General features: G+C 41.0%; 1 protein-coding gene and 1 long non-coding RNA gene across 2 annotated transcripts; one reads left to right on the forward strand and one right to left on the reverse strand.

Annotated features, from left to right (window-relative positions):
* The first annotated feature begins 397 nt into the window (after positions 1–397).
* Positions 398–3,590, forward strand: LOC137273049 (uncharacterized). The gene is made up of 3 exons (XR_010956120.1): positions 398–476; positions 1,775–1,792; positions 3,580–3,590. It is a non-coding gene; the product is annotated as an uncharacterized lncRNA (long non-coding RNA).
* Positions 3,591–7,322: 3,732 nt separating this feature from the next.
* Positions 7,323–9,763, reverse strand: LOC137273046 (uncharacterized). Its single transcript, XM_067805486.1, has 2 exons — positions 9,457–9,763; positions 7,323–9,046 (listed from the first exon to the last, which is right to left on the reverse strand). The coding sequence occupies exons 1-2, from the start codon at positions 9,650–9,652 to the stop codon at positions 8,025–8,027; spliced, it is 1,218 nt and encodes a 405-aa protein (XP_067661587.1). The 5' UTR covers positions 9,653–9,763; the 3' UTR covers positions 7,323–8,024.
* Positions 9,764–13,603: the final 3,840 nt, after the last annotated feature.

The following is a 13,603-nucleotide window of genomic DNA, read 5'->3' on the forward strand; positions in this document are numbered from 1 at the left end:
GAACGTAACACTCTCTCTCTACCTCTTTCTCAGACGCACACACGCACACACACAATTTCACATATACGCAGACGCACTTTCTCAGACGCACAGTGAGGCCGTGGCTGTGATGGGCTGAAAGTGAACAGCAGGTATGTTGATGTTCAAGCTATAATCTGGGTGCAAGGAAATGTTTCCGGGTGTATGTTATCATTCATTTGTATCAGCAATGACAACAAATATTCCGGTTGGTGGAAATACTTCCGTGTGGTCCGGAATCGGTACAACCGCGAACATTCAGTGTTTGCAATGTCGCAGGTTAGGTCGTGAGTAACACTTCATAAAGAATCAAAGAAACTGACCCGGTAATATTTGACATCACAAACGGCCACATAGTTTATGCATTTTCTCATCAAACCACATATCATTAGGTTCTGCTGTATTGAGCATCTAAGAGAGATGCTTCCCACATACATCCTTGTCCAGGATTAGCATGGGTAAGTCTGTTGCTTAGAGTATGACAGCATCAGGAATGGCTAGAATTTTCATGTTCCGCCATCTCATAGATGAAATACTTGATGTGTATACCGGTAGACTGACATGTTAGGGATTCAATTTTGTGGTCGAAATGATGTGTATGCAGTGATTTCGGTGTTCAATCTGCACCTAGCGATAAACTTGTGTATCTCCGTGCCTCGCCTGCTTTGAAAGGATGGCCTGTGCAGTTTTCATACTGTGGGTAGTCACATTTACATCAACAACTTTAATGTTTTCCATCCGACTCAGTAAAGATCTTATGAAAAGACTTCATGTAGAGTCAAGGCCTATTTAGGAAAAGTGAACACTGTTGCTGCTATGTCAGTACTACTGTATTCCTAGTATCACAACTCATGTATTTTAGATTGCATTTTAATTGTATTGCCACTGCATTTTACCACCTCCTCCTTAATGGTTGTGTAACTAATCCACATACACACGTATGCAACTACATTGGTTTCCATGACCATCCTTGTAACAGTCAGCAGTACGCAGGAAACCATTATGGTTTCCACCGAAGCCGCAGTTTGGTCTACATATTTGGTTCCTGTGTGCCAGACGTCCATGGTTCAGTGGGTATAAAAACCGGATTCGACTTGATTATGTTGTTTGTCTTTTTCGTAGATCGATGCTCATCCCGATGATCACTGGATTATCTGGTCTCTGAAGCCATTATTAACAGACCGCCATCCTAGAGCTTGGGTATTGCTGAGTGCGACAACCAACCAATCAGTGATGGGCAACATCACGCCTGGAGGTAAACCAAGGCGCTCCAATTCCGCCATGCGAGCCCTAACATTGGTGTTTGGAATGTCACATTCATTTTGGGGGTGTTAGGTTTGTCCTAACTATACCCTTGATCGAGAGGTGCAATGAACGTGTAAACGTAATATATGAAAGTTGTGCACAGATGACTGTTAAGCCGAGCTCACTGACAACTGGAGGATGTAGCCCATGTCTTACGTACCTGCAGATACTAATCCACTTCAATTACAAATGATTCTGAATAAGCAAATTATTTAATTTCTTTCCAACATCGTATTCGTGTTGTATTCAAGGTGTTGTTGATGACCATGAGACTTACATTGAACAATATTTGTCGTCTACAATTCATGCTGATAAACCTTTTCAGTTCTCTGTCTGGTATGGGAGAACGAAAATTGCACTAAATATCGCCCGGAGTGGATGCCTCGCTATGCTGTAACGTTAGAATAATCGTCTCCTATCGCCATCAACTAACAATGGTGTTTCATTTCAGATTGTCCAGCGATAGCAGGTACGTATGAATGTTATTATGTGTTTATGCATGTCAGTCAACTGTGTTCAGCTCGCGAGTGCATGTCATACATATTACACACCCTGGTGATCCAGTCGATACTATGTAAAGCATAGCTGTAAAAGAAACAACTGTATATACAGTGGAAGCTGTCCAAACCGGCACTCATTGGGACTGAAGGAATAAATCGATTATGACAAGTGCCGGACTGTAGAGGTGATGGTAAGTGTCCAAGCCATGGATGGGGCTGCGATTGTATGCCGGTGTTGACAACTTGCCGGGTTGTACATATGCCGGTTTGGAAAGCTTCCACTGTACTTACAATGGCTGCGTTCATGTTATTATATGGTAATATTGAGATTTTCATATTAGTAGCATCTGTGTTTTATACATATTATTTTTATCTCGCAATGTTTCTACCAGATCCAGCCATTGAGGAAGTATGATATACTGGCTTATCAGGTTTCCAACTCAGAAAAATAGGGACACTTACTGTGACGTTACAGTTCCGTGTGTGACTCTATGTGTCTGCCATCCGTGAAGATGTGGGTTAGACAGTTCCGTGTGTGACTCTATATGACTGCCACCCATGAAGGTGTGGGTTAGACAGTTCCGTGTGTGACTCTATATGTCTGTCTCCCGTGAAGATGCGGGTTAGACAGTCTCGTCTAGTTCTGTGACTCTATATGGTTGCCACCCTTGAAGATGAGGGTTAGACAGTTCCGTGTGTGACTCTATGTTTCTGCCACCTGTGAAGATCGGGGTTAGACAGTTCCGTCCAGTTCTGTGACTCTATATGACTGCCACCCATGAAGGTCGGGGTTAGACAGTTCCGTGTGTGACTCTATATGAGAGCCACCAGTTAAGATCCGGCGAGAACATCAGTAACCCATGCTTGTCGTAAATGGCGACTGACGGGATCAGGTGGTCAAGCTCACTGACAAGGTGGACACATGTGATTCTATCCCAGTACGATGCTGTTGATCACTAGATTGTCTTGTCCAGACTCGAATATTTACAGACTGCCGCCATTTCGCTGGAATATTGCTACGTGCGGCGTTGAACAACAAACAATGACACGAACTATGTGACTTTATGTGTTTTATTGTGCACACAGATGATTAAACTGGTCCCCCTACAACGTTGACAGTATCAGCGCAACCGTTGTCAATGGTATTGATACGTATGACCTACGTTTCCCTGCAGAATATGTCAGTGTATGTTGTAGTTCTGTAGTTCTGTAGTTCTGTAGTTCTACAGAAACATACAATGAGTGACAACACAGCTTGGACTCTGTTGTATTTTGTAACAGATCTCAACTCTGAAAAAGGTAGCTATTTGACATACAGTGACCAGAACAAAATGAGTTTCAATCTGCTGTAATTTAAGTTCATAATGACTTAAAATATGTACCACAATCCCAACTAAGCGCCCTTTGCATTGATGGAAATGGTCAATAAAATACTCTCTGATAATCATTGGACATTGTTCTATAGCGGGATAAACTATACGTCTGCTCGTTAGGATGACACTGGTCCTGACGGACTTGACAGACTTGGGTTACATGACCGGTAGCATGTCTACACGGAACCATTCAAACAGAAATGGAATTGTGCTGAGTTGTTGAGAAGGGTCTATACTCACCAAGCAGCATGGCAGAATTGTTACTTCCATATGGACCCTTAAAGACGCACAGGTGTCACACAATTAATCACGGAGCTCTTATGACTAGTATTAGGAGATGAAATCAAGATGTCATTTAAAATAATTTGTACAAATCGTTTTAGCGGGTGCTTGTGGCGTCGCAGCAGTGATCTTTGCTGTCATCGTCATTGCCTGCTGTTTGATCCGGGGGTGAGAAAATTTAATTTATTATTTTTTGTGCCCATCTGACCTACATGATCATTATGACAAAAAGCTAAGGTTGTATATCTCCAGGGGCCTATCTGATGGAATAAGGCGGGGTTGATTGTGTACCCCTGGCCTATGTATCCTGCAACACAAATCTGCATATATACATGTAACAAAAGTTATATTTGGGAATACACTTTCTCAGTAAAACAGGTTCTAGTAAAGCACCCCAATCACAGCTACAGTGTCCATATGGACTGGAATCCTATTCGTTCTTCAGATGAGATGTGTATATAAGTGTAACCATGTTAACATTTTCATAACATTTTTATTAGTCCGTACATATTAACGTAGTTTCTGTCAACCTGATTCAACGATTCAACGCATGTGTCTAGGTCCATTTTAAGAAGGGTCGATACATCTTCATATATTATTGACATGGATGTCATCTTCACAGAACCCCCCAAAATATCAATGCAACGTGTAATGGAGGTGACATTTATAATTATTTCCTTATTTATCGAACATCTTTTAATTCTACATCTTAATGTTGCGAAAATGTACTTGGTATCAGTTCCAGAGAAAAGAAACCAAAGCGAGTTTCACCGAAAGAAAGGGTCGCAATATACCGCCCGGCGCACCTGAAACCTGACGACATCAAGAATGGTTATTCAACGGCTGATGTCGAATTTGAAACCAGAGATTACCAAAGAAGCGCAAAAACCGCGTCACATGGTGAAGTCAATGAGAATGATTATGACGTGTTGTGGAAGTGGAACCCAAGGCTGTTCAAGGAATCGGAGAGTCAAGGAGTGTACAGTCATTTGGCGGATATGGACAGCATGAGTGAGGGTGCGGACACCGATCAGTATGACACGACACGACGGGTACTGTCTTCACGGCGGCCTAGGCCCGAGGAAGAGTTGTATAACAAGATGGCCATACTTGAAGAGTAGATTTTCAGTTCCACATGCGACTATTGGCTATCGTGAGCAACTTTTCCATGAGCAGCACTATTTGTGCAACATGTGTTTTAACTGAGTGGACATCCACTCTACACACTGCTTCAGATTTAGAAATGGGTAGAAGTCGTGTAAACATTATACGTAGTTGGAGTGATTGTCAAGACTAACCTCAGGCATGAATGATACGCCTGAACCCACATCGTACAGTGGAACCACGACTGGAGTAGTGGGGAACATACAAACTATTGAAGGACTGACAGTGACACTTTGACCCTAGTTTTGCAACAGTGAATGGAGCAGATGAAACGATCATAAAGCACACAATACTTCTTTAGAGGCTTTCGTGACGTGAAGTTTCAACTACACATATGCTAAGGGTGAAACGATAAGCGGTACGATCCGGTATGAGTAGAATCGCGGTATTTTGTTTTCCGTACTGTATACCGTAATACAATATATACATAAATTCGGTACTTTCGGTTTTCTTACTATTAACTTTTAAAACCTTTTCTAAAATGTTTAGAAATCCCATCATTTTGTCGAAACCTAAGCATATATTTGCCAGACGGTCGTTACTTTCCCGGAAGTACTTTCCCAGAAGTAACGGCAGAAGGCCCTGTACCGCACCGTGTTAACAGCGTACAGTTACGCCCCAGGAATACATTTTGCATGAGGCTTTTGTCCAGGAAAATTGTCATTGGTTTAAAATCCGAAAAATTGTCGTTTAGAACTCCACCATTAAAGGGGCCCTGATGCGGAGCAATTTCCGTGGACTGGTTTAAACTTTTGTTATTGTTTTTCTCCCATGAGTACCCGGATGATATCCCAGAATTCGTGACTGGTTCGTGACCTCTGTTGCGCAGTCCGTATGCGCAATTGATAGTTTAATCATAGACAGATCAACTAAGGTGAAATCATTTTACTTCATTACAAATGTATTATGAAACCAAATGAAACACTTTGAAGGTTAATCATCTGCCAGTGGTAGAAAGGGGGGAAACTAGTAGGATGGAAAAATAACATGACTGTAACATTTAAACATTGCATAGACTGCCAATAGGGATCCTATTTCACACACATACGCGATCTAGTGTGTGTTTTCTGTCATATAGATTCTGCTGAATGCTAAAACAAATAAATTAAAACAAAATGCAAATAATGAATGTAAAACAGACTAATTTTATATCACCAATGTCAGACTACTACCTTGTTCAGGAATGCATCCATCAATATCCACATAAAGGAACGATATTCCAAGCTGGTAAATAATCCTGCTCTGTGTCGTGTTTCTTACAACGGTCTAATTTGCGAAAAAGTAACACATCGTTTCATGTCTTTCACACTTGTGAAAACCTGATAAACCCCTCATTGGTCACACAAGATAGCACACCTGGCAACTAACTGTATGATGTCCGCCATTCTATGTAATTTAAATTACCAATAATGAGCAATCAATCAATCAACGCAATGGTGGTTAATTCTTTGAAGGGAGGATGTTGTTTTTACACTCGCACTTTACGGCAGGGTGTAGTCAGTATAGATTAGCACATCTACACACACTGCCTTTTGACAAATCCGCTGTGGAAGATATAAGTAATTAATCAATCGGTGTGTTATCGGTTAATCCTTTGATCGATGCTTGTTTTTTTTGTAAATCAGCTTATAAACCCTCTTGCATCACTTATATGCACATATTACATAACATACAATACATTTTCTACTAAAGACCTTAATTTATAATGTTGAGTATTTACTCCAGACAGGAGAAATGGCAAATGAGAACCTTTGTTGAGTAAGCTGGAAGCCAGTATAAACAAGCGCTGATTGGAAACCGACAGTTATGATAACAATGATAGAAGCCAATGGTAATACATTACAGATGATGGGATATGTTTACATAACACAGGTAGGGGGTAAGGACGATGTATATGATAGGGGAAAAGGGTGGATGTACTTACACGCGTACGGTGTTTTGAAAAGTTGTTTGGGGTTGTAGGACCCTTGTAAATTCCTTATATATTGAGGCGCATTACTCTTAAGATAATATTTTGGAATTCTGATCGGTGAGTAACCGAAGCATACAGGACCATGTAGGCGGACTTGCCGTACATCCCGTCAAATCTGTCATATGACACACTACACGGGTCGTACGAATCACCTTGACCTTAGATGGAATGTCGCTGCCAAACCGGTGATCGCTTTGAAAGTTTAGAGTTGACATGTACACTTGTGAGCATAAACAGAGTAATAAAATTGTTGTCATAAATTCTGCTTTGTTTGTGTCAACAAATGCATCCAAAACTTAACATATTTCTGTATTTCACCTATTGTTTAACAAAACCTCAATTTCGATTATTCCCAAGCCATCCCGATTTATCTCCCTTTATGACCGTTCAGGAAATATCATGGCGAAACGTTTTGCGTCTTACTCTGCCCAGGTTGAATGACAGTGTTCAAAGTTAACCTAAATTGAGAGACCTTATGAGTAATGAATTCGTTACATGGTGTTTTGAAAGGGTGTACGGGGCTGTAAGATCAATAGAAAACATTGAAATTACAAGGGTCTTAAGGGTGTACGGGGCTGTAAGATCAATAGAAAACATTGAAATTACAAGGGTCTTAAAGTCCCCTACACCCTTTCAAAACACCGTGTGACTAATAATAATAAACAGTTGTCATATCAAGTAGATTTATAACTGGGAAACTAACAAATGTATTTGAAATACAGTTTATTAGAAAACGCAACATGAGACAAACAATACACTAAATACGGCACTGGTAGTTCGACAATGTATAAGGATTGCTTCAGAATCAATTTATCTTCAGCCAGTCGGCTCGATGAACAATGCATCAATAGTGGATGATTTGTTCCGACTCGGCTCGATGAGCAACGCCTCAAACCTGAGTGATCTGTTCCCACTCGGCTCGATGAGCAATGCCTCAAACTTGAGTGATCTGTTCCCACTCGGCTCGATGAGCAATGCCTCAAACTTGAGTGATCTGTTCCCACTCGGCTCGATGAGCAATGCCTCAAACTTGAGTGATCTGTTCCCACTCGGTTCCCTAAATACTGCTTCAAAGTAGGATTATCTTTTCAGATCCAGTCTCCATGAATACAGCTTCAATATCGAGTCATCTGTTCTCACTCAACAAACATTGCTTCGATATTGGATGATCTGTTGGTACTCAGTTCGATGAACATAGCGTCACTACAGAAATTTCTGTTCCTACTCGGCTCCATCAACACTGTCCCCAATTTCTTTTTGACCAACCGATATGTTACTGCTCAGATCGATGAACATTGCTTCGGTATCAGCTGGTCTGTTTCTACTCCGCTTGTGCCTTGTTTCCAATTCGGATATTCTGCTCCTGCACCAATATCTGATAGCCTCTTCCTTCTAGGCTCGTAAGTAGCTTCAGTATCGAATGACCGTCGTCTCGGTGAAATCATCGATACAGCGAATAAAGTTCTGGTCGCCATCCTTCTTATTATTCAATCTGGGGTCACCTATAATGCTGCTTCGCGTTGAACTAGCCCCAGATGAGTCTGATAAGTAGTAGCAACAAATATCACAAGTGTCGAATTTATGTAACATCGGTAAAATCCTCTGTTGCCGGGTCAAGTCTTCGGCCTCTTCACAGTGACGAGACAGTTTGACATGAAATTCGTTCCTTATGACTCGTTCATTCCTGGTACATTCTGAAGTTGTAGACTTGGGTTTCGTACGATCTTCGTTATTGCTACTGGAAAGTGAAATGTCATTAAGAATGACATGAGACCGTGAACTGGGCTGAGGTATATTCCATGTCCTCTGACGTGATGACCCTGACTTTGGAGTACTTAAAGGCGACATCTTTAGGTAAATATCACCGGAAGTGTCTTGTGTCCGATTATTCAAGGTCGCGTAGGCTGACACATCCTTGTATGTTTCCGACCAGTTTGCAGCTGATGGGGGTTTTGTGCCATATAGTCTCACGGACGACACATTCGATTCACAGACGGTTTGTACATACCTATCACATGTACACGACACCTGACGATCGCTGACAGTTGGGATAACTGTAGGATTATCTCCAAGCTCATCACTTTCTTCACAGACTCCAGAAATAACCTCTGTCACTGAGGGGATCCTGTGTTGAGCTGGGTATGTCACATTCCGTTCCCTCGCGCGGTTGAATAACAATGTTATAAACGAATCATAGGCGGGGTTTATGTACTCAGTTATTATACGCGATACTGCTGGAATTGTCTCGTTAGTTTTACATGACTGACAAAGGTCTGTACACGTGCAGCACCACCCCAGCATTAAACAACCGAAAAGGAGTACATTTAGCACTGCAACAGGTACTGTGAAATAAGCAAAAATGTAGTAGTCGGTTTCGCATGATGTCAGCATTTCGTTCTCGTTGTTTAACAGGCCTGTCGAAGCGTTGTCACCTGTGAAGGAGAAATATAGGATCGTACTGATAGCAAGCACATGTGTTTATTTTTTGAGTCTGTATCGTTTATTGCCTCTGTAGTCAGAGTTTCTGTTACGTCACAGTGGGAGGCACGATGGGATACGTATGGTAGTGAAAAGCTCAGGAATCAAAAGCAGAGAGAATGTTGCTTGCTTGCTTTAGTTTTAATGCCGCAATCAACAATATTCCAGGGGTGCGCAGCCGTACCCCGTTTTTGGTCCTTAAAGTTTATTAAACGACCATAAAAGCTCTAGAGTAAAACGGGTGTACAATGTATATGAACTGCATTGAACCCCTCCCCCTTCTCGACAAACAAATGTGCCACTGATTATCATGGTAACGGGAGGATTATTGTCATTATTTTTATTGTTATCAATGGATATGTACCTTCACTATACAGTTCGATACAGCCTGGATATAGGTTCCACTCTGTGACATTTGACGACGGACAGAAAACACACTGAGTGTCCATTTCTGGCGAGCATGGTGTTGAAATATACATGGATTCAGGGCATCCCATGGCACACGGGCTGCACGTGATTCCGTCTCGTGAAAATTTTCCGTCGGGACAGAATGGCGACATTTTGTCTTCAGAAGACGTTGAACGAGAAGCGTCGTCACTGTGGGTGCTATTAACTTGTTGGTGATCAGTCGATATATTCGTTTGGTTTTGTTCTGATGTACCAGTCGCTTCCGGTATCTGGAACAGAAAGGGGATTTGCAAAATGCCACCAGAGCCTTTACAAAATTCGTCAGACATAAAATATCATTAATAGTGGTTTGAAGATCTAATTTTTATGCTATAGGACTTTCGAAATCATACATAAGAAGTAATAGCCTTTTTCATTTAATATTTACGATTACTTTATGCATAGCCTTTACAGATGAGTCGAACTGCCGGGGACCAAGTAAAAAATTCGACTTATCGATGTAATTGAGACATAAATATGTCCATGAGGGTTGAAAAAAAAGATGATCGAATATTGGACAATTCTTTTATTCAGCACATCATGTCAGAACATAGTGCACCGATACATTAGGTAGCATCGATAATGAAAGCAAAGGGTATGTAAATACGAACACATTTCAATACTAGCACAATGAAATGAAAAATGCATAAACAAAATCTAACCCTAACCATGTACGTGAACCACTTGAAAAGTGTATTTTGTAGCTATAACAAACGTACGGAATGATGTCAGTGACACGTCCATGTGTTTCAGATCGACAGACATATGGACAGATCGAAAGATCGAAATATACTCGAGGATGGTTCATAGTGAATTCGTCAGCCTACGAATATTTTCATGCATAGGTGATGTAGGAGAGTGAAAAATACTGTATTTTTATGTTGGCATTGTTTGGGGTGTTTTGTTTTAATTATAAGTTTTAAAATATTGATTTCATAATGTTAGAAACCTCAGGAGTACCCATGGGGAGCCTTACCACCTGTGTAAGGGTAGGTCACAGTTCATACCTTATATTGACTGCACTAACTGGCTTAAAGTTGATGAAGAACTTTTAATTGGCTGTACGGTTATGCCCATGCTTTTCATGCAAGGCAAGATGTTGAATATTTTCATTCTGGCTGACAACTCAGCCAGAAGAGACATGATTTTGGTCTTGAGGAAATGTAAGATTACGGAGCAGGAGAGCATCCGCCGATTTATTTATTCGTCTGGCTACACAAAATAAAGAACTCCGCCACAAAGCTGGTCCTTCTGTCATCTGTGGGACTAGCCCGGTGAGGGTGATAAGCGTAAGCGGGTGTTTGTATATACGTCGTGTGTTGTTTCTTTCTTTGTGAGTAAGACATATGTAGGTATACCTTCCGGCCCATATACATCAGAATCAAAGAACACTTATCATCTACATCTAAATCAGATAAAAAAAATCAGCAATATCCGACCACATCATCAAATGTCCCAATCACAGCATAATTTGGAACAATGTAGAGATATTATCCAAAAACCACAAGGACTTCACCCAAAGAAAACTGGCAGAAGCAGTTCAAATCAGGAGACACAAGCCCTCAATCAACAGAGATCAGGGATATCTCATCCCAACTGCATACAATGAACTGATATAAATAACAGATTAGAGCTCACCAGCCATCATTACTAATTACCCTATCAGCCATGTATAATTTGTTTCGGCTACAGTTACTATTGGCTTCCTCTTATTGCCATTACCACCATCCTTTGTTGTTGTTGTTGTTAATCCCCCTTTGATTCATACCTACATGTTGTTATTGCTTTATCCCTGTTCATGTATATAAGTCTGTTCTGTGCTGTATTACTTCACTCTTGTTTGACAACGGTGTAAGGATCCATACCGAAACGTCGCGTCATATGCAGTAAAGAAGATGTTATCCATAAAAAAATCTTACTCCCTCTCTTAATACTCACCAGCTTCTTACAATGTCAATCAAATAAATCAGACACAGAGATGGACAAATAGATATTATGAGAGCTTCGGATATTATACAGGGCACGGATACTTTTATGGCGAAGCGGGCCAGTAAAAAGCCTATTTGCCCCCAAAACATTGACATGATTAACAAACAATCACAGGTGATTTCAAAACCAAAATGAACCGTTTAGATAACAGAAACGACATCACTGTTAATATTCGTTTGGAAATTAGGGCAGGTACACTGAGTAGAGTTATGCCCCTTTGGTATTGCATAACCCCGAGAAATGTTTATGTACTGTACGTGAGAGTGTCATCTGCTTCAGAGGTCATCCAATCAACGTACAACAGGTGTACACGGTCTAAAAATAGCTCAATGGAAAACCACATTTGACACAATCGCGTGCACACTGACGAATACTGCGTGGAGCAGTCATCACAACAAACAATTCATTACACTGAAATTAATTATCTAAGACTATGTATTACACTGTAGGCTTAAATATCTAGGATTACATGACTCTTTGTGTTCGATTACAGTAATCACGTGCACAATACATTTACAGGATTGGCGTTGTTTAAGGTTATTATTCCTAAAACTAAATTCTATTAATTTTGGAGATAAAGAACATCATTCAATATTTCATGCATGTAAGCAGGTATGTTTACTATCTACAACATACAAACAAATGTCAATAAATAGTAACGTATTTATCTCACCTCCATGTGACAAAACAGCAGAAACATCAGCACAGCAGGTGCCGGCGTTGTTGCACGCCCATCACGTGGATACAGTCTCATTTCAACGGTTTAATGGTCTAACTGAAGCACACCATTCCTCATGATCAAATCCGGAGTTCGTATGCTGACCCTCCAATTGGAAATCAAGATCGGTAGAACTCGGCCTCAGTCGGAAGATGTGTTTACACAGTGACGTCATCATTGGGCCACCGAGCACTGGGCACCTGAGTGGGTGAGTGAGTTTAGCTTTACGCCGCACTCAGCAATATTCCAGCTATATGGCGTCGGTCTGTAAATAATCGAGTCTGGACCAGACAATCCAGTGACCAACAACATGAGCATCGATCTGCGTAATTGGGAACTGATGACATGTGTCAACCAAGTCAGCGAGCCTGACCACTCTATCCCGTTAGTCGCCTCTTACAGTAGGGGAAAAGTAATCCGTTCAGCACACACAATAGCATTCCTAAGAGAACAAAAGCATTCCAGACGAATACAATAGCATTCCAGACGAATACAATAGACATTCCAGAGAAGTAATCCTCAAAATCCTCCCTATGAGCACAATGCATTCCAGAGCACAACAGCATTCCTGAACACGACCACGCCTCCCTATGAGCACAAAGCATTCCAGAGCACAATAACATTCCTGAGCACAAGACGTCACGGGTGAACAAGCATTCCAGAGGAGAGTCAAAGCATTCAATAGAATACAAAAACATTCCAGAAGACATGAATAAGCATTCTAGTGACGTGTTTCTTAAAGCTTCTGAAAGCATTTAATCTATTAATGTCACGGTGAACAAACATGAATAAAGTATTCCACTGATGTAGAGGGTTAACCAACCAGCCTACACGCACCTTTAGTATAAGACATTTCAAATCAGTTTCATCGTCATTATCAAGCGAACAAGTTTCAGAAAGACACCTCTGCTCGCAATCCATATGGCACAGAAGATGTTTCACCTTCAACATGTGGACTTTTCAACAGAGCAGTTGCTCTCGAGTATGTTTCAAGAAATGAAGGATATTCTTAACACTCAGCTCCATTTGCACGAAACGATGATGCGAACAAGTGAGTTGTATAAAACCACATACACAGAGATGTTCCAGAGAATGAAGACTCTAGAACAGAAATTCCCCTCGTTATCGCCAGCTCTCATGAGCTTGATGCTGGATTATTCAAAAATTGCTGCCACCTCTGAGGATAGAAATTCAAGTAACAGAAAACGTCAATCACCCAACAAACGTCTTGCTAAGGCTAAGAAGCCAAGGAAAGTGAAGGAACAGAAAAGAGGTCAGAAGCAGAAATCCCCTCCTATGCAACCAAAGTAAGCGAATAGTTTATCACTGTGAATATCATTTGGAATAGCTTTTCATT

Source organism: Haliotis asinina, chromosome 2, assembly GCF_037392515.1.
Source record: "Haliotis asinina isolate JCU_RB_2024 chromosome 2, JCU_Hal_asi_v2, whole genome shotgun sequence".
Lineage (NCBI taxonomy): Eukaryota > Metazoa > Mollusca > Gastropoda > Lepetellida > Haliotidae > Haliotis > Haliotis asinina.

What these genes read in the sequence shown, in the direction of transcription:
- LOC137273046 (XM_067805486.1), bottom strand. Translation starts at nt 9,652, where the DNA reads ATGTCGCCATTCTGTCCCGACGGAAAATTTTCACGAGACGGAATCACG. An exon ending in TATCGAACTGTATAGTGAAG is followed by an intron (nt 9,047 to 9,456) that starts GTACATATCCAT and finishes TCTCCTTCACAG; the next exon opens with GTGACAACGCTTCGACAGGC.